Source organism: Acipenser ruthenus, chromosome 1 (assembly GCF_902713425.1).
Source record: "Acipenser ruthenus chromosome 1, fAciRut3.2 maternal haplotype, whole genome shotgun sequence".
In the NCBI taxonomy this organism is placed as follows: Eukaryota; Metazoa; Chordata; class Actinopteri; order Acipenseriformes; family Acipenseridae; genus Acipenser; species Acipenser ruthenus.
In genome coordinates, this window is record NC_081189.1 from 7,614,700 (window position 1) to 7,640,107 (window position 25,408).

Consider the following 25,408-nt stretch of genomic DNA (forward strand, 5'->3'; position numbering starts at 1 on the left):
AGTGCTGTGTCTACCAAATTTATCTGACGCATGACTTCACCAATCAGAGTCGTAAACAATGAGAAATGTGTATGAAAAGTAAGAATAATCAAGAATTTAGCTGCACTCTTAAAGGAAAAAGCTTTAGTAGAATACATGTGCTTTTATTCAGTCGCTTAGTGGTGGCATTCTGAAGTGATTTTTGTCCATCGCCGCTCGCACTAGTACATACTGCCTTGCTTTGTTTACATTGGAGACTCCTGCGCCATACGGAAGCAAGCGGCTTAAACTGACGTAAGAAAGTTTACAAACTAGAGGAGGCCATTCGGCCCATCTTGCTCGTTTGGTTGGTAGTAACTTGTTGATCCCAGAATCTCATCAAGCAGCTTCTTGAAGGATCCTAGGGTGTCAGCCTCAACATTGCTGGGGAGTTGGTTCCAGACTCCCACAATTCTGTGTTTGAAAAGTGCCTCCTATTTTCTGTTCTGAATGCCCCTTTTATCAAATCTCCATTTGTGACCCCTGGTCCTTGTTTCTTTTTTCATTTGACAGGGGATAATGACGGTGATTACGTTCATGAAACGGTGTACACGGGTGAATCACTTTGACAGTTAGTCACTTTAGATGGTAATCAAAAATAAATGTGGGTGTAAAAAAATCAATTCACTTTTAGACCTTACATGGAGAAATAATATAATGGGTGGTAGTCAAAGGTTTAAGTATAAATATTCAGCTAAAGGAATTCAAGAATATTGGAATAAAGGACATTCATTTTTGTTCTGCGCTTTAGTTCATTGATCTGTAGTAACAGAGTAAAGCAGAAGTACGTGTTTTCCATGCGCCAGGTATGACACCCGTATAAACCACACAGGAGATGTATATATAAATGAATTAGTGCTGGGACAAACACAGGATTTTCATGTTCGGATATTCGCTCATAATTTAAATATTAGTTTGGATATTCGTTAGTTTTCAAAAAGTAATAAAATCCATTATATTGCTCGGAATGCAGGCAGAGACAGCATAGGGGCAGGGGGGGCGTGGCCCCTGTGTGCGTGCCTTTATTTTACAGCAAGACGATGTTACAATTCTTCGATCTATTGCTGTTGAGGTTTAAAAGTTTTAAATTGAGATGAGGCAAAACATACATGATGATAATTGGCCAGTTAAAAGCCAACAATTTCCTTTGAATTGAAAGCAACCCAATGACATCGTTTAAGAGCATCACCATGTTCAAATTAAATGTGGGTTCCTTTTATTTTTATTTTTTTAAACCCTACCCGAAGACGTTACACGCTACTGTTATGCTTATGTGTTTATAATGTGGATCTGCATCGGCCACGCGAAAAACTTGCCTGTCTACAGATTAAAAGGTGACAATTTGTTTAATTGAAAGCACTTTGGAGATTATACACACAGCACAACCTAATTGTGTGATTTAAACGTTTTTATATAAAATCCACTGTAATAGCCAAGCACAGTGACTCATTGTGGCATTGAACAATGGCTTCATGCTCTTTAGGCAGGTGCTACAGGTACTTCAAAGGTTCCTTTTAAGAGCTTTCAGTAACTCGGTCTTGAAGTCGTTTTTTATTTGGATTTGTTGCATCATGTAGAGCCTCTTAGTGTGTGTGTGTTGCACATGAAATGTGATTTGATCCTCTAGTATAAACACGAAAATACTAAATATACTGTATTCGGAAGCATTTGTCTGCAATGTTCTTTTTGCAATCCCTATGTGGAGTCCTTCCAGCTCACTTGGACCACACTCTGGGTCGGTGTTTCCTTCATTTGTGGCTGGATGCATCAACCCCTTGTGATGGAGAAAAGGGTCCCAGGGTAGGTGGAGTGTGCGTGCAAGAGAAGAGCTGTGCAACTCGTGCCCCACATGGGGAGAACTCGTATGGAGGTGGTAGAAATGCCCATTTCATTAACTTTGAAGGTATTATACTAGTGATTTAAGGAAAAATGATAAATGCATAAGAAAGAATGAAATATTACTGTAAATGTGTTGTAACAAAAGGCTACATTTGATGGCAATTGGAGGGGTTTTAAACAGGTTCTAACAATGGGTATATTACGGATTTAGTCTATTTCAAACAGTAATGGTGTGCATTGGGCAGAGTTTCTGCAGTAAGTTCCCTTTGTGTTAGACAACTCTTGACCCTTTGTGTGTGTGAGTGATTGCTGAATGAAGGCTCAGTGCATCGAGTGGGGGCAGAGGGGGACAGAAAGGCATGGCTGGGGAGCAGATTGTTTCAGATGTGAATACAGCAGTAGGCTGAAGTAAGGCTTTCTGTTTTTTTGTTTTTTTTTGTATTGGTAAATGGATTGAATTGCAGCATTGTGTTTCATTGTTGGCTGTGGTTTGAGTTGTTGTCTGGGGGTTAGCCCACTTCCAGTTGTAATTGAATTCTGTGAACAGCAAAGTGCTGAGACAGCAGCTGAACTGATACGACAGGAATTGGCTGTGATTATTGTACTTTTAAACTTGGAAATTGTTCATGGTTCAATTGGCCATGTTGAGGGGAAAAGCTAGTTGCACAGACACCCACCCTATTTACTCTTGCAATGTCTCTGAGATCCTTTCTGTTGCTGAATAGTTGCATACATCTTGTATAGGTCTAGTGGATCACATGACCAGCAATGGACATATGTATAGTTATGCTAAGAAATGAATGAATGAATATGTCCATGACCTTGCACTTGACTTATTGAAACAGAAAAAAAAACACCATTAAGCATGTTTGTGTGGTGGCCCCAAACTGAATGAATGAGTTTTAAAAAGAGTTTTTTTTTTTGTATTGCTGCAGTTAACAAGGAGTTGTCTTTATCACGCTGAAAAAGAAAACGCTGAACCTAGTGTCTCCTTAAAAATAGAATGAGCAATGAGAAACCTTCTTGTAAAGGCAAGCTTGATCGCTCGCAAACGAAAGCTGCCTGTGCTTCCTTGTGATGCCGAGCTTACAGCAGCACCAGCTAAAGCTTCTGATCCAGCAGTGCTCGAAATAGAAGAGAAAAATAGTGTCATTCAGAGGTTTTGTTTGAGTGTTTTGCTTCTTGAAACAGGAATTGCTCTTGGCTGGAGACACAAGATTTTCTTTTTTTGTACTGCAGTTTAACCCTTTGCGGTCCATTTATTCAGCGCCTGTCAGGCGTGTCAGGTCCAATTTATTTTCACCCTTGCTGTTTAAAAGTAATTTTTATTCACAATAAAACAGGTTTTAAAGGCATGGCATATCAACAGGACACTCGATACTGCATCTCCAGCCCAGCCACTCCCCTTGTTCTCTGTATTTATCACATATCTCTTCATAGTCATGCATACTGATAAATCATCTCCTGATCACTCGTTTTATCACCAATCCCCTCAATAATGCTATCCGAGTCATTATTTTATTACTATAACATCTCAAAAAGCTCTGCAAATGTCTGTGATATTCTTTGAGCGCTGGATGCGGAAGCAGCTATCTTGTTTGTTTATGTCCGTGTTGTGTCTGTGGTGAAGGGACTATGTGTATTGCTCAGATCTGCCTCCTTTTTTTTCGGCTTCTATTGGCCTCACTCGGCCAAAAACGACTAGAGACCTGTGCTTGACTTCTTTTTGATGATGTCGGACAGGGTCCGACATAGGACCGCAAAGGGTTAATGAAAAATAGATTGACTTTGGAGGTGTTGTAGGATAGATGTGCAGTAAATATGGTCAGCTTTTCTGTGTCTCAACACTTTCATTAATCGATGAATAGACTTAATTCTTGCATCTCTATCAAAGTCACCTCTAAATCAGTGATACTCACTTGTGGCTCTTTCAGTCCAGGCCTTTGTTCTGTCCAGGCCTTTGTTCCAATCAGGCTCTCAGTTGCAAAAAAAATTAAAACCTGTTTGTAAGGTCTTGGACTGCACTGGATTAAAAGAGCCACAAGTGAGTACCACTGCTCTAGACCTTTTGTTTTCTGGGGATATGCAGCACAATATGTTTTCACTTTGCATTGTTTGACAGTGAATTGTATGGCTTTATCTCAAAAGATGGCATCTATCTCCCTATAAAGAGGCATTTGAGGTGTTGGGTAAACCCAAGTGTTCTGTTTTGAGGATTATGAAGATGAATGGTACCTGATGCATCATTTAATCTCGCAGACTTCATACCCAGGCATGTACAAGCTGTTCTGTCTGCAGGAGCTGGCGCAAATTACTAGTCATGACCACAGGGGCGTTAATGTTTGGCAGGACAGTGTACTCTAAAAGAGAGTGAAATTCAAAGCAGTCAATCACGTAGCTGATTCTTTATTATCCCTTGCAGGGGATGAATGTCCCTGGTGACAGATAAAGTGGAGGGGTTATTACAGATCCAAACTGTTCTGTGGATGACGTTCGTTCTGTAAATGAAAAAATAAATAAAAATAAAAAATGTAAGCACAGGTTATTGAGAGTACGAGAATCGGTATGTGGAGGTGTAAATTTACATCGAGGGTTTGGAAACTCTGATCTGGAGGACTGCTTAGCCATTTGTGATGAGGCTTGGTTAGGACATTCTTTGAATTATTGAGAGCATTACTATCTGGAGGTAGTGTATTCAGAGCTCTCTGTCTCTCGATTACATGACATCCTGAGAGCTTTGCTTCAATTTGTACATGGACTAAATATAAGACTGCATACACTGGACTGTAACGAGTATTTTAGATAAATATTTCAGCACATGACATGTTTGAGTCAGTGGTCTGTGCTGTGAATAGTGAATGAATCGATGCTAACAAGACTGAAGATGCATTGTTACAAGAATAATGATCAGTGATTTTAAGGTTTGAATTTGCCTCTTACAGGGAGCATTTGGAGCGCTTCAGAAGATCTGTGAAGATTCGGCTGAAATTCTGGACAGTGATATTCTTGACCGACCACTGAATATCATGATACCAAAATTCTTACAGTTCTTTAAACACAGCAGTCCAAAAATTAGGTAACTCCTTCATCAATTATTTAAAAAATGTGTTAGTTTAATATTATATTGCTTCCCCTTGGGAGCCAATGTGGGTTAAAAATATATTGTGAGCAGTAGTGTGTGTGGATATAGAGATAGATAGATAGATATGCTGACTTGTTTTATAGCCTGCAACACGCAAGCCGTGCTCTACTTGCATGCTGTACACTCCATACAAAAGCCTTCTCTTTACAAGATAATCCTTATAATTCACACATGCATACATTAGGGAAACTCTGACAAATGACCCATGCATTTGTAGTTGAGTTTTCATTTATGTGAGTTATACCCACAGTCTTTAACAGCTTGGCTGAATATTGCAGTCTTTTTGCATAATCCTTTAAAATGTCCAAGCTACTTGCACATATCTGTTTTTGTTTGTTTGTTTTGTGAAGACCTAATACTGTTTTAATGCCACAGATTTAAAAACAAAATGTTGTGTGTGTTTTCCTCTGTCAGTTTGTGACATCTTTGACACTGCTTTTGACCAGATAGAAAATAACAGTAATATTACCGCGTTGCTATGGGAAACGAAGTTCGTGTATTTTAATATGGGGGTTGGAAATACTCTCATTGCACAGCAGTTCGAGCTATTCTGTGTTTATTACTATGAGCTTCATTTTTTTTTTTCACAGCCAAAAGAGCCTATTCACATCAAATGCTACTCTGGGGGACTTGACTGTCCTGCTTTTATTAAGGGGGTTATATCCATTCACATCAGGGGGGTGTGATCTGCAACAAAACCAGTGATACAAAATGTTGAAGTGTTGAGACACTATACAGAGTAGCTGTAAAATTATATATGAAAACTGTTCCTGTGCAAATTGTAAATCTAAATATAATTCTGTTTGTGCTTGCAAGGCTACAGTGTCAGTCGCAAGAGGGAGAGGAAATATTATATCTGGAGTTAAACAGCCAAGGAAATCTGCAAACTGCATGATTAACTAATTCATTCATTCATTCATTCATTCATTCATTCATTCATCCATAACTTTAAACAAACTCAAAAACTGTAGTACTGGTAAGGAAATAAAATACAGCAGCCCTGGTGCTTGTCGACCAAAATGGCTATTCAGATTTAAAGAATGCATCCCCAGTAAAAAATAACTAATAAAGTAATGTTTGTCTGTTCTACCCTAGATCAAGTCCAACATAATGTTTGTTTTATGATGAAGTATTTGAAAGCTTCAATTTCCATCTAATTATTAACTGGTAGTGATTTCTCAATATACAAAAGAGCTTATCTGCAGTGATGTGGGTGCAGCAAGGAAACAAGGTCTGCTGTTTTTTTTTTAACTTCGTTCCCTCTCCAGTTTTCTAATCCAATAATTTCTAAACTTAATCTATACCCTGAATGATTTTAAATGTGAGGACTTGCATCAAGTAGAGTGTGGTGTGAATAGGCCCTATATACAAACAAGAGAGAAAGCTCATATTAACACATGGAATAGCTCAAAAATCTTTAATTTATTTTACATACTGATTTACATTTGTGAAACAGTGAATTCCGGGACCAAAGTTGTTTTTGTTTTGTTTGTTTGACCTTTTATTTTGTTCATTTCTTCTGTAATTTGGGGGTGGGATGGGGAGGGGGGTGATAAGTGACAGTGGCCTGGTTAGGGGGAAAACAAAAGACAACAAAATCTGTAGTGTTTTGCAAACTGATGTCTTCATTCCAGGTGCAGCATCTTGATTCATGATAATCAATGAAACGTGATTGCCGACACCTAACTATGCAAGATATTCAGAAAATTCTTTTTTATTACTTTTTTTGTTTGTTTTTTTTAACCTTTATAGGTCCCATGCTGTTGCCTGTGTCAACCAGTTTATCATTAGTAGAACTCAGGCCCTTATGTTACATATTGATTCTTTTATTGAGGTGAGTTTTTCCAGAGGGGTCTTCAGTGGGTTTGTGTCTTACAGCTCTTTGTGGCTTCTTAGGCTTTTTCTGTCTTTTTTGTTTTATAAAGATAACTTTCGCCCACTTCTGCACACGCACACACACAATGTTCTTGTTGCATTAATTGTAAAATATGTAAAAGTGGAGGAGTAAACTCCAGTAACCTAGAAATTTAGAAAATGTTTTGTTACTTTTATTGAAGAGGATGATACATTTTTTTATTATGATAAAATGTATTAAATTTAGTTTTGTAAGCCTAGAGAGTTTGAATTGGCTACATATTCCTTATTGTTTTTTTTAGGAAACCGTAAGGGTTATGGAGCATGTTGTTGTTTTAAAAAAAATATTTATTTATTTATTTTGCTGCTAACCTGCAGTTTGTATTGAATTGGGAGTTCCTTTATGTCTGCATGTCTTCCTGTCCTCAGAATCTGTTTGCACTGGCCACTGATGAAGAGCCCGAGGTCCGTAAGAATGTGTGCCGCGCCCTGGTGATGCTACTGGAAGTTCGGATGGATCGGCTGCTTCCTCACATGCACAACATTGTGGAGGTAAAGCTGGCCCCCCTCGTGTAAAACTGCCACCACAAAGTCCATGTAGGCAATGGTCTGTTTGAAGCAAAGTAAGGCTTTTAATTTAGTTCAGCAGCACCACCTTGTGGAGACAGTTCAGAATGCATTCTTCGCTTCTTAAACTTGGAGGTTATCTAGAGAAAATAAGAACCTGATCTTAAATGAAAACATCTTGGTGGATTGTTTGTCTTGTAGTAGATAGTTTCTCCTCCTATTGAAATGCATATTTATTCCCAGAGGTAGGCTGAAATGCAGGTGTAATTGAACAGATTTTGATTTGCAATAGCTGTCAATCTATTGTAAACTTTGGCACTTGCAAAACCAGAATGTGTGTAATTAGAATGCGGTGTGAACAGCTCAACAGGAGATTGCTTGATGCTACATTACTCTGAGGGAGCCTCTTATTTTAATGCCTCTGTAACCTTGTAACTGGAAAATCATGAAGACTAATGTACCCATACACAGGATGCCACCGCAGACTCCATCTACCGGAGAAGGCTAATGCACTTTAATATCCAGATGTATTTTTAAATGGTGACGTGGCAGAGTGTAAAACTGAATAACAGTTCTGCAGAATAGTTCAAAAGCAGCCAATTGAATGTAATGCATAGTACAAGAAAGACAGCTTTTATTTGAACTTTTACTTTAACTGTGGAAGAAGATCAAGTGACCTGGCCATGCTCAAACAGTGATGAGCTGGAATCGGGTCCTAGCTTGCCCTGGTGCTGTGATTGGACCAGATCGCCAGGCTGTTCTGTATGGTCCTCACTTGTGCTCACTGAAATCGGTATCTTTTTAGCTGGAGTGGAATTCTTATGCGATTTCTTTTGATAAAATTAATTTGGACAAATGTTTTAGATTCCGACAACCCGTTATCAATGTTTTAATGTATTCAAAAGGCTCACATTTGCTTAGTTAAATGTGTGATTAGCATTTCCTTACTTTTTACATCTTAATTTAGGGAATTAGTGTGTTTGAGCTTTAAAAAAAGAGTAACATTGTGCGTTGGGTCCCCAGGGACTGTAGCTTCATGTAAGTAAATATGAGGCACAATAACATTGATAGAATAGGACCCATGTTTTATGATACCCCTGTATTAGATTGGATTTTGTAGCCACACCCAACTGATGCACCACTGCTGCCACTGCCTGTTTGGTACTAATTCATTCTCTTGCACTGGGGGAAATGCAGTTTAAAGAACTGCCACATAACATACCATTTATAATACTACCATGCTTGCTTGTTATACTAATTATACAACTTCTTTCTTTATTTTGTTTCTAGTACATGTTGCTAAGAACCCAGGACCAGGATGAGAATGTAGCTTTGGAGGCTTGTGAGTTTTGGTTGACGCTAGCTGAGCAGCCGGTCTGTAAAGAAGTGCTGTGTGTACACCTTTCGAAGTAAGTTCAAATCTGCTCTGCTGTAATTTGAAGGGCATCAGCATTAGAACAGTGAATGCATGAAAGCCAGTGTTCCATTTGTGTTTAGTGTTCCCTGCTGGGGATGTGCTAGATAACAGGGATAGAGTATGTGTGTACAGGATGTATACTGCGGGAATTTAAATTCATAAACGGTTTAATGATATAAAATTGTAATTATACAAATTATATATTTATATCTTTTAAAGCTTCTTTTGTGTGCATCTGTTTCAGGTTAATCCCTGTTCTTGTAAATGGTATGAAGTACTCTGAAATTGACATTATTCTGCTCAAGGTGGGTTAAACAATTATTCTGCATCACAATTAAGATCATAATTAAAAATGCCAAATCTGTACATATTTACGATATTGAGATACCGATTTACTTCAATTTCTGCTGGGATATGCATGTTACTAATTGTTTATAGAGGATAAGTTATGTGCAGCCAGTTTTACTGTGAGTGGGAGCCACAAAGAATGGCTTGCGTAAGATCACACAGTTAAGATGGGGGTGGTAGACCAAGTATTTGAGATATTCAAAGGTGATGCTTTGCTGTGTTGTGTGATTTTTTTTTTTTTGTATGTTGGGTTAGATTAGGTGTACGCCAAACCGTCCACCCATCATATGGCATATATCACTAAAAGCGTTTGAGATGCATGCTTGGTAATTGCAGGGTAAGAGAAACCTGCTCGTCTGTCGTTTTTGCGTTGCCGTGAGGTTTTGGTTCCCAATGCAACGTTCACACTCCTCTGGCCTGGCTGGTTGCTAATCTAGTTTTGTTTGTCCTTAAGGGAGACGTGGAGGAGGATGAAGCGATTCCGGACAGCGAGCAAGACATCCGGCCACGTTTCCATCGCTCTCGCACCGTGGCACAGCAGCACGAGGCAGACGGCATCGAGGAGGATGACGATGATGACGATGAACTTGATGATGACGACACTATTTCCGACTGGAATTTGAGTAGGAGCAATTGCCTGTTTTGGAATTTTTTTTTTCAAGACAAAACATTGTTGAGTGATTTTAAATGCTGTTTCAGTTGTAATGTTGACATTTTTACCTACAGAAACACTGTTTAGATAATTGTTACTATTAAGGCATAGTAATATTAATAGGTCAGGTAAGGAAGTTGGTCTATAATGTCATAGCTGTGCGGTAAGACAATTACCGCACAGTCATGTGATCTTGTTCAGCCAATCACAGCACTTAATTTATCCAAGCCATTTTATAACCGAATATAAACAGTTTTTTTTTTGCAATCTGAATTATGCTTTTGAAATATTAGTGAAGAGCCTTTACACAGTAAATTATATTACATGTACAGTTTACTGTCAGCTTGGGCCAATTCACCTCATTCATGAAGTAATGAAAGAACAAAAGAGCATTGTGTTATTTGTTTGTTTGTTTTTGGTTACTACAGCTATGGCCAAAAGTTTAACATTGTCTCGAATTTTAGGTTTGAGACATTTAATTCGGGCTTGTGATTTTCTGTGCTTTTACCCTGACCTTTTCTACTCTCCTCTTAAATTCAATTGATACCCGTTAAGCCATTCATGTATCTGGATCACAACTGAGAAAAGCGTTAATAGTACAGGGTGTGCAATTCGTATCTCCTGATGGCGGGGACAACAAGATTTGCCGTTATACTTTCGGACAAGTCGTTTTTATTTATTTATTTTCCTATGTTCGTTCTGTTGCTAGAAAGACACTCCGGTATATTTATAGAGAGCCACTCAAGTTTCTGAATACTGAATTGCGGAAGTGTTTGACCCCTGTCACTTCTAATTGGCTAGCTGTGGAAGAAGCTGATCTTCTATTGGTTACAAAGAAACCCAGAAATGGCTGCCTGAGAGCTTCTGGCAATGCACAGATTAATCTTTCAAACTTACGGTATTACTGGTATTTATGTTTTTTGGAAATTAGCAAATAAGTTATACTGCTTTCTTAATACATGAACCTTACATTTTTAAATGCAGCAATCTAGTAAAGTTACAACCCCCCCCCCCACCAAAAAAAAAAAAAAACCGCCATAGTCGCTAAAGTATTAACGGATTAGAAAAAATCATTGTGTAATCTTAAACTAACAGGATCTTAGTTATAATAAGCAGCCTAAAGCGTGTACTAGTTGGGATGTTTAAAAAAGAATGTGAAGTTACGATTTGAAGCAAAAAGTAATTTTTTTATCTCCTTTTTTAGTGTTTCTAACCTAGTATACTATTTACCATATTTACATTTTTTTGATTTTTTATATATATAATAAATAAATAAATATTAATGTACTTTATTACTTCAATTTGGCGCCACAGCGTTTATTTTAAATTGATCAAAATGACTGCAGCCCTTAAACGAGGGCAGTGATTATACAAGGGAGGCCTTTAATAATAATACTATGCTTTACAAACGCTGCAATATTTTATTACATGATTTAGAAGCTTTGCTGTACAGTCCCTGTACAGGGTTGCAACATCCACGTCGCCAAATTGAGCTACTTTGAAAACCCAGCCTGCTGTGGTATTTATTTATTTTTTCAGCCATGGGTTTCTATTTTTTCTATGTTGAACCTTTTGTTTTTACAGTATAATTTTTTTGTAATGCATGGTCCACTTAATAAAATAATAATAAGACAAAAAGGACATACCGTATTTGTTACGTCCATAATTTATTTACACTATTACAAAGCAGTTCCCCTCTCCTGTGGTACTTGCTGTGATTTGATGTTGTCCGTGAAAGGTGTCATGCGACATATGACATTCAATTGAGGCTGCGCTTAGTATACTGTAATTACAACTTTTTTTGTGGTTTACGATACTATTACTGTGTGTAAAATTAAATAACAGCAGTAAAATTAAAAAAGCAGCTGTTTTTGGCTGGTTTTGATAAAGCTTAATCTGGCAACAAACATCTGACAAGATCTGACAAACTTCTGTCAGAATTGTGCGCAAAGCTTGATTATGGTGACGAAAAAATCATAGTTTTAGCTTTTTAAGATGAAAGCTGTTGAGCTGGCAGATCAGAAGGGGAATATACCGGCTGGAAGAGAACTTGTTGTTTTTAAAAGGAAACGCATGCCTGCAGAGCTGAGGGATGCTCGGGGAGTGACAATTGAATTTTCTCTGAATGGATGGATGACTCCTGACACAACGAAATCGTGGCTTCGAAGACTTGTATGGGATGCGTATCAAAGTCATCTAACTGATGAGGTACATGCAACTCTCCAGGAGGCAAAAAAAATGGCTTGCATTCTTGGCGGCTGTACAAAGTTGGTCGAGCCGGCTGATGTTTCTTGGAATGCTCCATTTAAATCAAAGTATCGTGAATTCTATGAGGAGTGGCCTCAACTACCTGAACGTGCTCACGATTTAACAGCACACGGAAATCCCTGAGCTCCTACACGGCTTCAGATAAAAAAAAAAAAAACATGGGAAACGTTGCGCAGCGACATCATTGTGAAATCATTTGAAACTTGTGGAATAACGACTGCTGACCCAGATCTAATACACTGTACAAAGAGTGGAGGAATAGCAGAAGCTGCATGGGAGCTCATCCTTCCCAGTACCAGCACACCTGATGGCTATAGAAATGAGGAAGAGGAGGACAATGAGGAGCAGGAGGAGGATGATACACATGAAGTTGTGTTTGAATAGATGAGGACACAGACCAGTATTGGTAGCTTATAGTGGACCGGTCCGTGTTTTGTTTGTGTTCCAGTTTGCAGTATTTAAGTTTTATTTTTATTTATTTAATTTATTTTCTGAAAAGATTACCCGTATTTCAGAAAAGGGAAAAAAAAAAACCTGAAACGTTTGACTGAAATAGCTGGGGTAGCAGTATTACGGTATGTTTCATTTCCATGAATTGAATTGTATTTAAATAAAGTACCGTATTTAAGTTTGTTTTGTTTCTGTTTGTAATGTTATGCTATACGGTAAGTGTATATTTCTTTTTTTGGGTAGGGATAGAAAAAAAAACACCTTTCCGTTTCTTTATTGATCGCAGCGTTTATTCAAGGGAGGCCTCTATTATAAATCTGATATATGACTGCAGCCTCAATACACGAGGGCTTCTTTAATTCGAGGGTGGCTCTAATTCGAAGTAATGCGGTATATAATTTTATTTTTTATTTTTTTGTTCTACTATATTTGAACAGATGCAATATTTATTTATTTATTGGGCATGCACAATCCACTATTAAACTATTGAACTATTAACATGAAGATTGATAAATCTGTTTGTAATGATAGAAATGTAATGGTTATATATGAGAGTATCTGTACAGTATTTTTTTTAAAAAGCCATCAGTGTATGAAACCAGGATCACCTGCTGCAGCGGTGTTCCAATTGCCATCATGAGACAAGATGTTGGATGAAAAATAGCTGTACAATGTTGTGCACTGTTTAAAAAAATAAAAAAAAAAGTATACAATAGAAGTAAACAAAATATATTTTGTCGGCAGAAATCAGAATTCCACAAAGTAGCAGTAATATTTGGCAATGATTTCGTATCTGTGATGCAACAAACTAAAACACCTGTACATCTCAAGTTGGATTCAGCTTATGGAGAAAGTGGGGGAAGAAACAGGCAGAAGCTATTTTTATTTAAATAACTCCAGGTATTGCTTATTATAGTTGTACTCTCAGTATGTTACTTTAAATTTACTAGCAAATGTGTTCCAAAGTGCACTGAAAGAAACATTTCCTTAAAATATGTTATACCTTTGTTGAGGTGAGGTGGGGTCACAGGCAATCTTTTGTGTATCTTGAAGAAGTTAGTGAACTGGTCAAGCTACAAGGCTAGATCCGCCCCTGTTTATCACTAATTGATTGATTGATTGTGTTCACTGTTAAATAAAACCAAAACCCTACAAGTTATATTCTACTTTTTTTGTGTGTGTTTTGTGCGATGGGGAGGGGGCAAGCAGATTACAGTAGATCTAGCATTTTGTCCCGTGGACAAAACTTTTTTTTTTTTTTTGAAAAATTGCACCCCCCTGTATAAAATTGATTTAATTTCGTTTTTTTTTTTTTTTTTTCTGTGAAACAACTAAATGGTCTTTTAAATCGTAAGTCTTACTTTTTCATTTAAAAGCAGAAGCGACTCTTGGTCGCTAGTGTGTCCAGGTTAAAATACTTTTTTCTTTTTCATTATAGCGTTAATAAAGATTAGTCGCTTAACATGTGGTGATCTCGATTGTATGTTCTGCTTGTAAATTAAAAATGAAGGCTTGGCCAATTTAAAAGCCCATTTAGTTTCACAGAAAAAATAAAAGTAAATTTAAATCTATTTTGCTATTAACCGAAACACCGAAAATCAGAAGCCCAAGACATAATTAAAAAACGATATGAACATCATTTTACATCTTTTATTTAACCATGTAATTAAAGATGATATCGATATCAAAATGATATCGCAGAAGTCTCCCAGAAGCCATAATAGTTGTACAGTATTTCATGTTTGATTTTCGAAACGTCACATTTTTCATTGTCAGTTTTCAATTAAGTATGTGGAAAAACTACAAAGCGGTGTGTAATTCAATATGTTAACGTAAAATTTTTCAGCAGGTTTCATTCAACTTTATGAAGCAAAATTAGTTAATTATATATTGCGATGCAAAACTTTTAGCCATAGCTGTAGATGTAATTGAGGTGATTTGTTGAGGTTCAGCTGGTACTAGGCTAGCTGTTCAAGTTGCATGCTGTCTGACCTCTGACCTCTTCCCTCTTTGTCATCCTAGGGAAATGTTCTGCTGCTGCACTCGATGTCCTTGCTAATGTGTTCCGGGACGAGCTCCTGCCTCACCTCCTCCCTCTGCTGAAGGAGCTGCTCTTCCATCCCGAATGGGTGATCAAGGAGTCCGGCATCTTGGTTCTGGGAGCCATCGCTGAAGGCAAGTAAAAGCCTTCTCTGGCACTCTTCTTTACTCCTACTGTTTCCATTTGTTGCAGGGTCTTTACCTGAAACCGGATACATTCGTGTTTCTAAGTGATCTGTTTTTGGTAGACGGAGTGATTGATGCAGTGCAATGCAGTGATAAGATAACTCTGGCAGTCGCATGTTGTATAAGATGCAACTCATGCAAAAGGAAGCTGTTTTTCACAAAACTACACGAACACAAATAATAATATGCAGCGTTAACTGAAGGCAAGGCATGCTTTAACGTCTTGGTGGAGCCACAGTTTTTGTTAATCAATGATTCTAACGTGCAACATAATAATAACCACCTTTATTTTATGTAGCACAATTCATGCAGCACATCTCAAAGCGCTTTACAATCTAAAAACACACTAACACAATCATAATCGCACAGACTATGCATATTAAAACATAAGCGCACAGAACACACATACTAAACAAATTCATAAAAGCAGATCTCCTACATAGGCTGATGTGCCAATTTAAAAAGATGCATTATTACGTGACTTAAAAATATCAACATTTTTTGAATCCTTAACCCTTTGCGGTCCATTGTTGGACTGGGTCCGACATTGCAATTATTCCTCTCAGGTCCTTTGTCGGACTGGGTCCGACATCATTATAGCAACGCAAAAAACGGGTTTCTAGTCGTTTTTTCTCCGGAAAAAGCCGAGAAAACCATTCAATTGCCGAGTGGTAGCGACTGGAGCCGAGACAAGTCGGGGGGGGGGGGGGGAATGCGTATCTCATGATTAGTCATACATATGGCCCTGGTATCAGATAACGGGGCGGTCATAGTAAACAAGCTGGCTGAGTGCGTCAGTGCACAGAGACTATCATGGACATTTGCAGAGCTTTTTTCATATGTTATAGTAATAAAATAATGACTTTGATCGCAATATTGAGGAGTTTAGTGATAAAACGAGTGATCCGGAGATGATTGATCGGTATGTACGACTATTATTATTTTTATTATTATTTATTTCTTACATAGATGAAAGCGATAGCGAACGAAAGGGTGGGGCGGGGCTGGAGAAGCCTAGTGAGTGCTTTGTTGATGTGCAGGGCCATTTAAACCCGTTTGACAGCGCGTCTAAAATTAACTGCGCGTGTGAAAATAAATTGGACCTGACGCGCACTTAATAAATGGACTGCAAAGGGTTAATTGCGTGCAAAACAGCAAAATGCCCTATCCCCCACAGACCAGAGTATTGGTTTGTTTGTTTGTTTGTTATCGCTGCACTCCCCAGTCAGACACATCATTATTTATTCATTATTCCCTTTGCTTTCTGAGCATACAGCAGCATTATGTGAAGCTTTTATAGTTGTCACGCAACTGAGTAGTCCAATCTTAACTCTTTCAATCACGCAGCTTAGTTGCACGCAAATAATTACGGGATGAGTTTGTACATCAAATTATTGAAATGAACATGACCGACTACATTTCTGTTGTGTTCTCCTCCAGGCTGCATGCAGGGTATGATCCTGTATCTCCCGGAGCTTATCCCCCACCTCGTTCAGTGCTTGTCTGACAAGAAAGCTCTTGTCCGCTCCATTACATGCTGGACCCTTAGCCGCTATGCACACTGGGTTGTCAGTCAGCCCCCAGACACCTACTTGAAGCCACTGATGACCGAACTGCTGAAACGCATCCTGGACGGCAACAAGCGAGTACAGGAAGCGGCCTGCAGGTGAGGCACGCGGTTTCAGAATGATGGGCACACAGAGCTAAACTTTTATTTGAGAGGATTCATTGACTAGCCTTTTAAAGAGTGTCTCTTCCCCAGCGATGATTCATTCATTCAAATCAGAATTATAATTCCTTAAGTCTTGACAGTGGGATCCTGCTTTCTATTACATAGTTGTCTGTGTGAACTGTGGAGGGTAATGCCTTCAGTGAAAGTTTAATAAAGCACGTTTTCTAACTACTTAACGCAATTAACAGTGTGTTTGAGCTACAGACTTTATTAGTGTTGTGGTTGGTTTCTGGTGGAGGCAGGTTTTTGATGTAATATAAGTATCAAAAACATAGTCTAGACGAGGCATTTTGGTACAATCATTGGTGCTGTCTGATGGTATTGAGATGAAATGTGGAGCCTGTGCTTTTTGAAAGCTTTCACTGAAGGAACTGTTAATGTTGAGATCCAGTTTCCACCACTGTAAAAGATTCAAATGAATTATGTGATGATACTATACCCTGGTCATACATTACAGTGCCACCAGTAAAAATGTTTTTCATCCCAAGTGGTGGTGTGTTGATGTCAGAAAACAGCCCTAGTAAAGAAATAATGGAAATTACTGACCAAGCCTACATGTTGTGATTTAATACAATGTATCTGCTTTTCCACCAAGTGCCAGGGGGAGGCGGCTGTTGTTGTTTGGTGTGTATGCATTGAGGGATTGTGTTTTCATACAACCCACTGCATGCCAAGGTGTAATAATGCACTGAATTTTGAAGAGGGATGATATTTGGTAAACAGATTCCATTGCTCTTTACATCCAATTATGTTTTAAAATCTTTTTATTCACATTCAAATTTGTATGTGCAAAAGCACTTGGGGAAAGAAGTTTGATCAGCCATGAAGGTTTCAGGTGTTAATGTTGTCTGGGCAATCCGAGCTTGTGTCAAGAAAATGTGTATTTGCATCATCACACACTGCCTTCCCTATGACTCCTGTGATGCCTTTGCATACATGATGTGGAGCGCTATTCAAAACATGACATTCATATTTTTCGGGGGATAGCTTTAGTTTAGGATGGAAGATGGATACTAACCCTTCGCCATTTTAAAGCGTTTTCTTCCTAACTCTCCCTTAGTGCCTTTGCTACACTAGAAGAGGAGGCTTGTACGGAGTTGGTGCCCTACCTCGGTTATATACTCGACACCCTTGTATTTGCTTTTAGCAAATACCAGCACAAGAACCTGCTCATCCTGTATGATGCTATAGGCACTCTTGCCGACTCAGTAGGCCACCATTTGAACAAGCCGGTAAGACATTTTGCACTTTTGTGGTGGTTTTGTTTTATAGATATTTATTTATTAAGAACAATTACAAGTGTGTACCCTCCCCCCCCCAATCTGCAGGAGTACATAGAGATGCTGATGCCGCCCCTCATCCAGAAATGGAACCAGCTGAAGGATGAAGACAAGGATCTGTTTCCTCTGCTGGAGGTACCTCCTGCATGTGACTGTAAACTGCTTATCCCAGCAATGGGTCAAACTCAAATGTGTGAAAGTTAAATTCACATCCGTGAATCCTGGGAAATGTTAATGAATCCTGGGAGTATAAATAATTTGGTGTTTGTGTTTTGAAAGCAACCTACAATTGTTCCATCAGTTGGAGGATAGATCATTGATCATTTTAAGACACTATGAAAGGTAACAGTAGTGTATCTGGTTATCTTTAAGTGCGTTTGTTTTTTGCATTTAAATTAATTCTCAACTGTATTGTAATAACAGTAGGTTTCAATTCTAGTGACTCCCATGCCTAGATCAGCTGTGATTCAGCCTAACGAGCATTTTAGTGAATACTTCTCTGAACTTGCTCCACCTGCATTTCCTTCATGGTTTATCTGTATTTCATCAATCTGGTGGGACTTTCTGTGGGTTCTGCACTACAGATGTGACCGCTTTAGATTCAATATTTATACACATGCTATTTTTTATTTCAAACATTGCATAAATAAGAAAATAAGTCAACAAATATATTGCTGTTCATCTGATTTTTAAAAAAACTGGAAACTGCCGAAGATCTTTGCGGTAGCGTCTTCTATTATAGACAAGCCTGCTGCCACGCGTGCTTGATTTGTGTTTAAGCTGCAAATTATTCTCTTTTTGTTCAACAGTGCCTGTCTTCAGTTGCCACTGCCCTGCAGTCTGGCTTCCTCCCATACTGTGAGCCTGTGTACCAGCGCTGTGTGAACCTGGTACAGAAAACTCTAGCACAGGCCATGGCAAGTATTTAAGAGATACCTGAATTCATAAGCATGTTGAATTTGTTAGCTAGGTTATAGCTCCAGTGTTTGTTCTTGTACTGGATCTAAGACAGTTTTACCTTTTCCTGGGTCAAATTTGACTTCCATTTTCCAGCAATTTAACAGCTTTCAGTGTGACACAACACTCCCGTTATTCGGTTAAATTGCCATATACTTACAGGAAAACCAGTGGGTCGTGTGTAAAATATCCTCTATTTAGGTTTCTGCTGTAAATTTGAACGTGGCATTGTAATTGTACTTTGTTTTGGGACCGCAAAGAATTGCATTAGACTCTGTTTTGGACTTGTTGCTATATCAGTAATGCCTAAAAGGTAGTCTAAAAAACTGTGTAAAGTGAGGCTCCATCCTGTGGTTTGGACCTAAAGCCAGGACCTGCAGCTCCACTGAAGAAGGGGCCTGGCAGAGGGGCTGGCAGTGAGACCAATATGGGACCTGTATTGCCTAAAGGAGGCCTGTGAGAGGGGCCAATGCATGATGAAGATATAAATACTACTTTAGTGTCTGCCCTGCCCCCCTTGGTTCTAAAAGTAAGATTTGCTGAGGTGTTTAGTCGGATGCAATCTCTAAATCAGAGCCTGGAAGCCAGTTACTGGTTTGAAGCCAAAAGTGCTCAGCTGGTTGTGTAGCCCAGCACAGCTTAACTGTGACGACTGTCTGACAACTGGCATTCAACCAAGAGTGGAAGAAAGTGATTGCCACCCCAATACATAACATGCTGTGTTAGTGGTGATAGCTTGTGAAGGATATTTTAAGCAAATTTGCAAACATTGGTCTCTTCAGAATTGTAAATCATCTGGCCATATGACCAAACTTTCAAATGAGGGAAGTCAGGTAATTGTTTTTGTCCAGAAATGTAATACGTTTTATATTATCAATGTCTTTCAGCTATGAAAACAAAAATATATTCCTTCATTGTGAAGTATAAAATTTAAGATTATTTTTTATTTTTTGCAAACAATTTGTTCAATAGTTTACTGTAACCCATTTTAAAATAATTTTGCTATTAAAATACGTTCACTTATAAGTTAGCATGCAAAGAAAAACTGCAAATCCAACATCTGTCACGGTGGGAAGTTGCAGGGCATGTAAATGTAACACAGTTAAGTGTGTGGTGTAATCACATTTTTATGAATGAATCTCTCATTGGCAGCTGCACAACGCCCAGCCGGATCAGTATGAAGTGCCAGACAAAGATTTTATGATTGTAGCTCTTGATTTGCTCAGTGGCCTCGCTGAAGGACTTGGCGGCAGCATCGAGCAGTTGGTGGCGCGCAGCAATATCCTGACATTGATGTATCAGTGTATGCAGGTAATGGACAAGTTCATTTATTTACATATTTATTAATGTACATATTTATTTATTTTATGGGGTGCTAGATTGGTAATGCGGGAGACTATAGTTTCAAGCATGCCACAAGCATCTGCTGGTTTTTGGCTACTCAGATTTTGGATTTGAACTGCGCTGGTGACATTATGAAGGGAACACCTATACATAAGACCCTGGGCTGAGACGATTGGAACTTGTTTCACAAAGGCCATGGAATGATAACTAACAGATGGAATGACTGGTCTCAGTCTCCCTGTTCCTACAGGCGTGCTTCAAGTATACGTGCTCTAGCATTCAGAATTGAAATGGGTGCCTTTTCCTTTTTGAGGTGTAAGGGCTGGAATAAATCTAGCTAGCTATAGCTTTACTTCCACTGCTCAATGTTACCATGGCTACACACAATCTTAATAAGTTGACCCCACAATTGAAAGTAATGGTTTTCACCTGGAGTAAGGCACAGAAATATAGTTGGAAACCTGTGCACAAAAGGGACAGTTATTCTATGTGAGGCTGATTGTAAAGAAGTTTTAAGATGTTCTAGCCTCAATGACTGACTAATTACTACCGAATATGCTGTTTTCTGAGTTAGAGTACAATCACTGGCACAGCGTGCTCCATTGAGAATATTTTCTAGCAGGGGTTTTGGCAGTCATCTTACAAACCTGTAAAACGAGCTGGTCTTAATATTAAATAAGGCTAATATAATAGTGTCACACTACACCGTTCTATTGCATTTCAGGATAAAATGCCAGAGGTCCGGCAGAGTTCCTTTGCCTTGTTGGGTGATCTAACCAAGGCATGTTTCCAGCATGTCAAGCCATGCATTGGTAATGTATCAAGTGCATATACAACTCAACTACTGTGAACTTAAAATAAAACATCCATTGTCATAAATTATACTGTTTCCTTGTTTCCATTTTTTTTTTTTGTACACAGCTGATTTCATGCCAATTTTGGGCACTAACCTCAATCCTGAATTAATTTCTGTGTGCAACAATGCTACATGGGCGATTGGAGAGATTTCAATTCAGATGGGTATGTATCCTGTCAAATAATATATAAAGAAAAACCAATAAGCCTGAATTCTAACAAAACAGAAGTGTTTGAATGGTAGCACACAGGGTGCCGTTTATCTCCTGCTCAAATGTAAAAACCCATTAAAGCTCTTGTCTTGCCTTTCTTAAGACTCCAAACTCTAGTACAGGTGGGTTTTTTTTTTTAATCTCTTTATTCACGATTAACCCTTTATTGCTTAAGAGGAAGGTATGCGTTGCATACTGGAAAGCATTGGATTGTTTTATGCACAATGTTTTTGTATGAAATGTACCAGTCACTTAGGATGGTTTGTTGAGCTGAATCGTATATTCAAAGGGTTTTCTTTTCTTCAGGTGCTGAAATGCAGCCATACATTGCTATGGTGTTACACCAGCTGGTGGAGATCATCAACAGACCCAATACACCAAAGACATTATTGGAAAATACAGGTACCATGCAGCAGGACACAAGCAGAAGGACTGGGAGTTGTGGTTAAGGGTTTAAACCTCAGAGTGATGATGACACATTTTAATTTGACAACAATTCTGCGTGTTTATTTTAACCTTTTAGAAGATGCATTTACAAGCTTCAGGATTTTATTTATTTTATTTTACAATGGAGCACCAAGAAAATATTTTAAGTCCCACGATGAAAATCTAAAAAAGTTTAAAGTTCATTTAGCTCCACCTCCCTTTTTTTTTTTTTTATAAATTAATTTTTTCTGTGACTGAGGCTTGTAACTGTATACGCTTGGTATTCTTTCCAAAACAGGCCAGCTAAGACCGTTTTTAATTTACTGATTTTTTTTAAATATCAATTTGATAAACTGACAAGGTTACCAGCAAAAGGTAGCAACTTAGTGCAGATATTGCTGTGAGCTAGAGCACTAAACCACCTGAGGCTGCTCAGGATTTTATAGTAACCACGTGTTTTAAAGGTTCAGTATTCTGGTAACATTCACACACAACATTAAAACTAACGTACTTCTGTTACAGTGTATGAGCTAGGTAGTGCTAGAAGTCACAGGCAGCTCATCTAACATCTATATGTGGCATTAATCCCTCTTATGGTTTCTAATCTATTCATCTGATAAAAGGATGTTTGCTTATATAATAATAATAATAATAATAATAATAATAATAATAATAACCTGCAAATACCATGCTTTTATTAGTTGAACAGTATGCTGCTTCCAGGGTAGAAGAGTGCATTCTCTGCAATGTAAAAGGGTAAAGTTAGAGTTAGGCCTATTATAGGGCATCTAGATGTGTTCTTTGTTTGTTTATTTTTTCTTGTTTATTATTGTAACTGTGAATGCTTATCTGCAAATTGATGTTGAATGTTATTTAGTTAAGGGTGGCAAAAGTTTAATGCAGGATATCTGATCTCTTCACATAATTGGCAAGTAAGCATCAAAAACCTGAAATATAATAAGTACATAGATTTGTGAACATTGTATATTCTACTGTAAACAGTCTTTTTTTACCTACACTGCTAGTTTTCTTAAATGATTGATAACCAAGTCTTTTTAAAACTAATTGTCTTACCTTTTTTGATCAGATGTAGTCATTTTGATTGAAAGGAGAGTAAAAAAACAAAACAAAAAAACACATACATTTTGTACACCATGCACCAAGATAATGGATTCCTGATGAGAGTGTGATATTGATTTCCACGCTTGGATATATCGCGCAGCTGGATGTAGACATTTTGGGGAAATAAGTGTCTGATTTTTTGGAATAAAATTAAGAAAAGAAAATGGCCATCAATAGCATTGCTAATGATGTAATTTAATATTATTTCTTGATTCTTGTCTAAAATTACATAAGTATTCTATTTTTGCAACTTGATCGGTATATCCTGCACTGAACCTAATTCTAATGGGCATTCATCTGCTTTTTGCATGTTTCATTGGATTGTTCATAAATGCCTGTTTTTAATGAGAATGTTGCATAGTGTCTCTTAAACCTAGGTTTCCCTTCTGCTTTATATGAATCTGCTAGATCTTAGGGTTCTCCATGTAGTTGGCTTGGAGTAATCCTTAAACCATTTCCTTTTACTTATGAAAGATTAACCTTTTTGAGAGTTTAAGGGAGAGAACTGAGAGAGCACAATTTCTAAATAATTGAATTCTTAATCTGGTCATTTTTTTTTGTACACATTTATACATTGTGGTAATCGATATCGGTAATACAGCTTCATTTTGAATGCTGACAGAACTGATTCAAACAGACAAATTTGTAACTGGGGAAATGCAGCCAGGTTCTGGGAACAATATGGTTGACTCTTATAGGCTTTTATGCGTTTCCAGAGAAATGACTTTGTTTGCATTAAATGTTAGTTGTGTTTTCAAGTGTTCTCCCTTAAATGTTTTGTTTATTTTTAGAGTGTATCATATTTGACATCCCCCACCCCCACCCACCCTCACTTAGTCTGGGTGATAGTAGTCAACACTAGTGAAATCTTATGTTTATTATCATACACAGATTCTGTTGATTTCTGTTTCTGAGTTATTTGTTGTTTTTTTCTTTATTTTTTTCTCCTCCCCTCATTTGCTCATGTCTTGGTTGGCGTTTGGTGGTGTATAACCGTGATTGCGTTACCTTAGCAATAACAATTGGTCGTCTTGGTTACGTTTGTCCTCAAGAGGTGGCTCCCATGCTACAGCAGTTTATAAGACCCTGGTGTGTATTATTCAATCTTTTATTTAAATCATTTTCCTCTTTACTCTCTCTATCTTTCTCTCTTCACTTTAAGAAATATTTTCTGTTGAGTCACAGTCCTTAATCCATTGCCAACCATGTGACTAATCTTGTCTTTTTTTATTTTAGGTCTGTGATTTTTTTCTTCAGTAGCATTCATGTATAAATATATCTATCTATATATTTAATGTATGTATCTTTTATTTGTGTCGTTGTTGTTGCTAACAATGAGTTAATGCATGGGATAAGACTGTCACATGCTTGCTGGTTCGAAAGGCTTGATATGCCAAAGAGCATTACCGACCCTCCAGAATAATTTCCTGATGCATGTCGATCTCAGAATGCCCCAAACCTGCATTGTAATAATAGAAAGAGCTGAGAATATGTTGCTATGAGTAAATTTGTGGTGTTTCTGAGTAATCCCTTTCAGAGGTTCTCTTGATGTCTGTAAAACCTAGGGCATTGTCAGTCACAGGTGAAGCCAGCATAGCAATAAGGTTAACCTCAAAGTGCTCATTCCTGCCAAGAAAACCACAACCACGTTGTTGGTGCTGTTATTTTTTTTTTGCTTCTTTTTGTGTACAGCTGCCTTATACTTGGAGGGCTGTGGTCCTCAAAGACAAACCATTTATTTAATGTAAAAACTTTTTAGAACCACTTTTTTTTTTTTTTTAAATATGAAGCCATTTAAATTCAGAATCATTTTTTCATATACTATTTCAATTTTTTTTTTTTTTTTTTTTTTTTTTTTTTATAAACACAATGAAGATCAGATTTTATATAATTTAAGGGAATAAAGTGCTATTAATTTATTCCATCGCAAGATCCGTCTTGAAAAACCAAAAGCTGAAGCGATGGTGGTATTCTGTTTGGTGGCGGGCAGGGGGATATGGAATTGAGAATGTATTCAGTACCTTCAATTGTAAATGTGAATGCTTCCAATAATAGTACTTCATGCAATAGCAATTAGATGTGATATTCTATTGGATTTTGCCTTTTTAAAATATACATATGTATTTATTTATTGTGACGAGTGTTGCTGGGTCTGCTTGTTTAAATACATTCATTTTCAAATTTAACAGGTGCACTTCACTACGTAATATACGGGACAATGAAGAAAAAGATTCAGCATTTCGGGGAATCTGCACAATGATCAGTGCCAACCCAGGAGGTGTTGTGCAGGTGACTTGCCATTTGTCCTTTCCATCCCACCAATATAGCAAAACTTCAGCTTGACTGCTGTTGTCATGCCTTAAATATGTTTTTAAACTAATATGAATATCAATTTGAATTCAGAATTGTTGTAAATGTATGTGAAGCATACTGCATATTGTAATCCTCCTTTTTGTCGTTTTCAGGATTTCATATTTTTCTGTGACGCTGTAGCCTCCTGGGTTAGTCCGAAGGATGATCTGCGAGATATGTTCTGTAAGGTAATTGATTTATTTATGGTAATTGGGATCAGATGGTATTTCTTAACTGAAAACGGATGTGTGTTGACTGAATGTTCTTGACGAATTTGCTTTTCCTGTGCATTAGAATATCTGTAACAGGCTGACCCAGGACACATGGGTAGTTGCACATACTTTGGG

The 25,408-nt window shown here is 37.8% G+C and overlaps 1 protein-coding gene across 3 annotated transcripts in view; it reads left to right on the forward strand.

Annotated features, from left to right (window-relative positions):
* The window catches only part of LOC117403648 (transportin-1), a 43,354-nt gene that overhangs the window by 12,894 nt on the left and 5,052 nt on the right, over window positions 1-25,408 (forward strand). For 2 of the 3 annotated variants that reach the window (XM_058990064.1, XM_058990096.1), the window contains exons 6-23: window positions 4,800-4,933; window positions 6,752-6,833; window positions 7,283-7,405; window positions 8,711-8,829; window positions 9,082-9,142; window positions 9,640-9,808; window positions 14,578-14,730; window positions 16,222-16,447; window positions 17,574-17,745; window positions 17,842-17,928; window positions 18,603-18,710; window positions 19,903-20,061; window positions 20,819-20,906; window positions 21,016-21,114; window positions 21,468-21,563; window positions 23,723-23,798; window positions 24,899-24,998; window positions 25,175-25,249. In XM_058990064.1, coding sequence (XP_058846047.1) covers window positions 4,800-4,933; window positions 6,752-6,833; window positions 7,283-7,405; window positions 8,711-8,829; window positions 9,082-9,142; window positions 9,640-9,808; window positions 14,578-14,730; window positions 16,222-16,447; window positions 17,574-17,745; window positions 17,842-17,928; window positions 18,603-18,710; window positions 19,903-20,061; window positions 20,819-20,906; window positions 21,016-21,114; window positions 21,468-21,563; window positions 23,723-23,798; window positions 24,899-24,998; window positions 25,175-25,249 — 2,127 coding nt within the window. The remainder of the gene's footprint in view (window positions 1-4,799; window positions 4,934-6,751; window positions 6,834-7,282; window positions 7,406-8,710; window positions 8,830-9,081; window positions 9,143-9,639; window positions 9,809-14,577; window positions 14,731-16,221; window positions 16,448-17,573; window positions 17,746-17,841; window positions 17,929-18,602; window positions 18,711-19,902; window positions 20,062-20,818; window positions 20,907-21,015; window positions 21,115-21,467; window positions 21,564-23,722; window positions 23,799-24,898; window positions 24,999-25,174; window positions 25,250-25,408) is intronic. The other variant, XR_009307584.1, reaches the window with a different exon arrangement.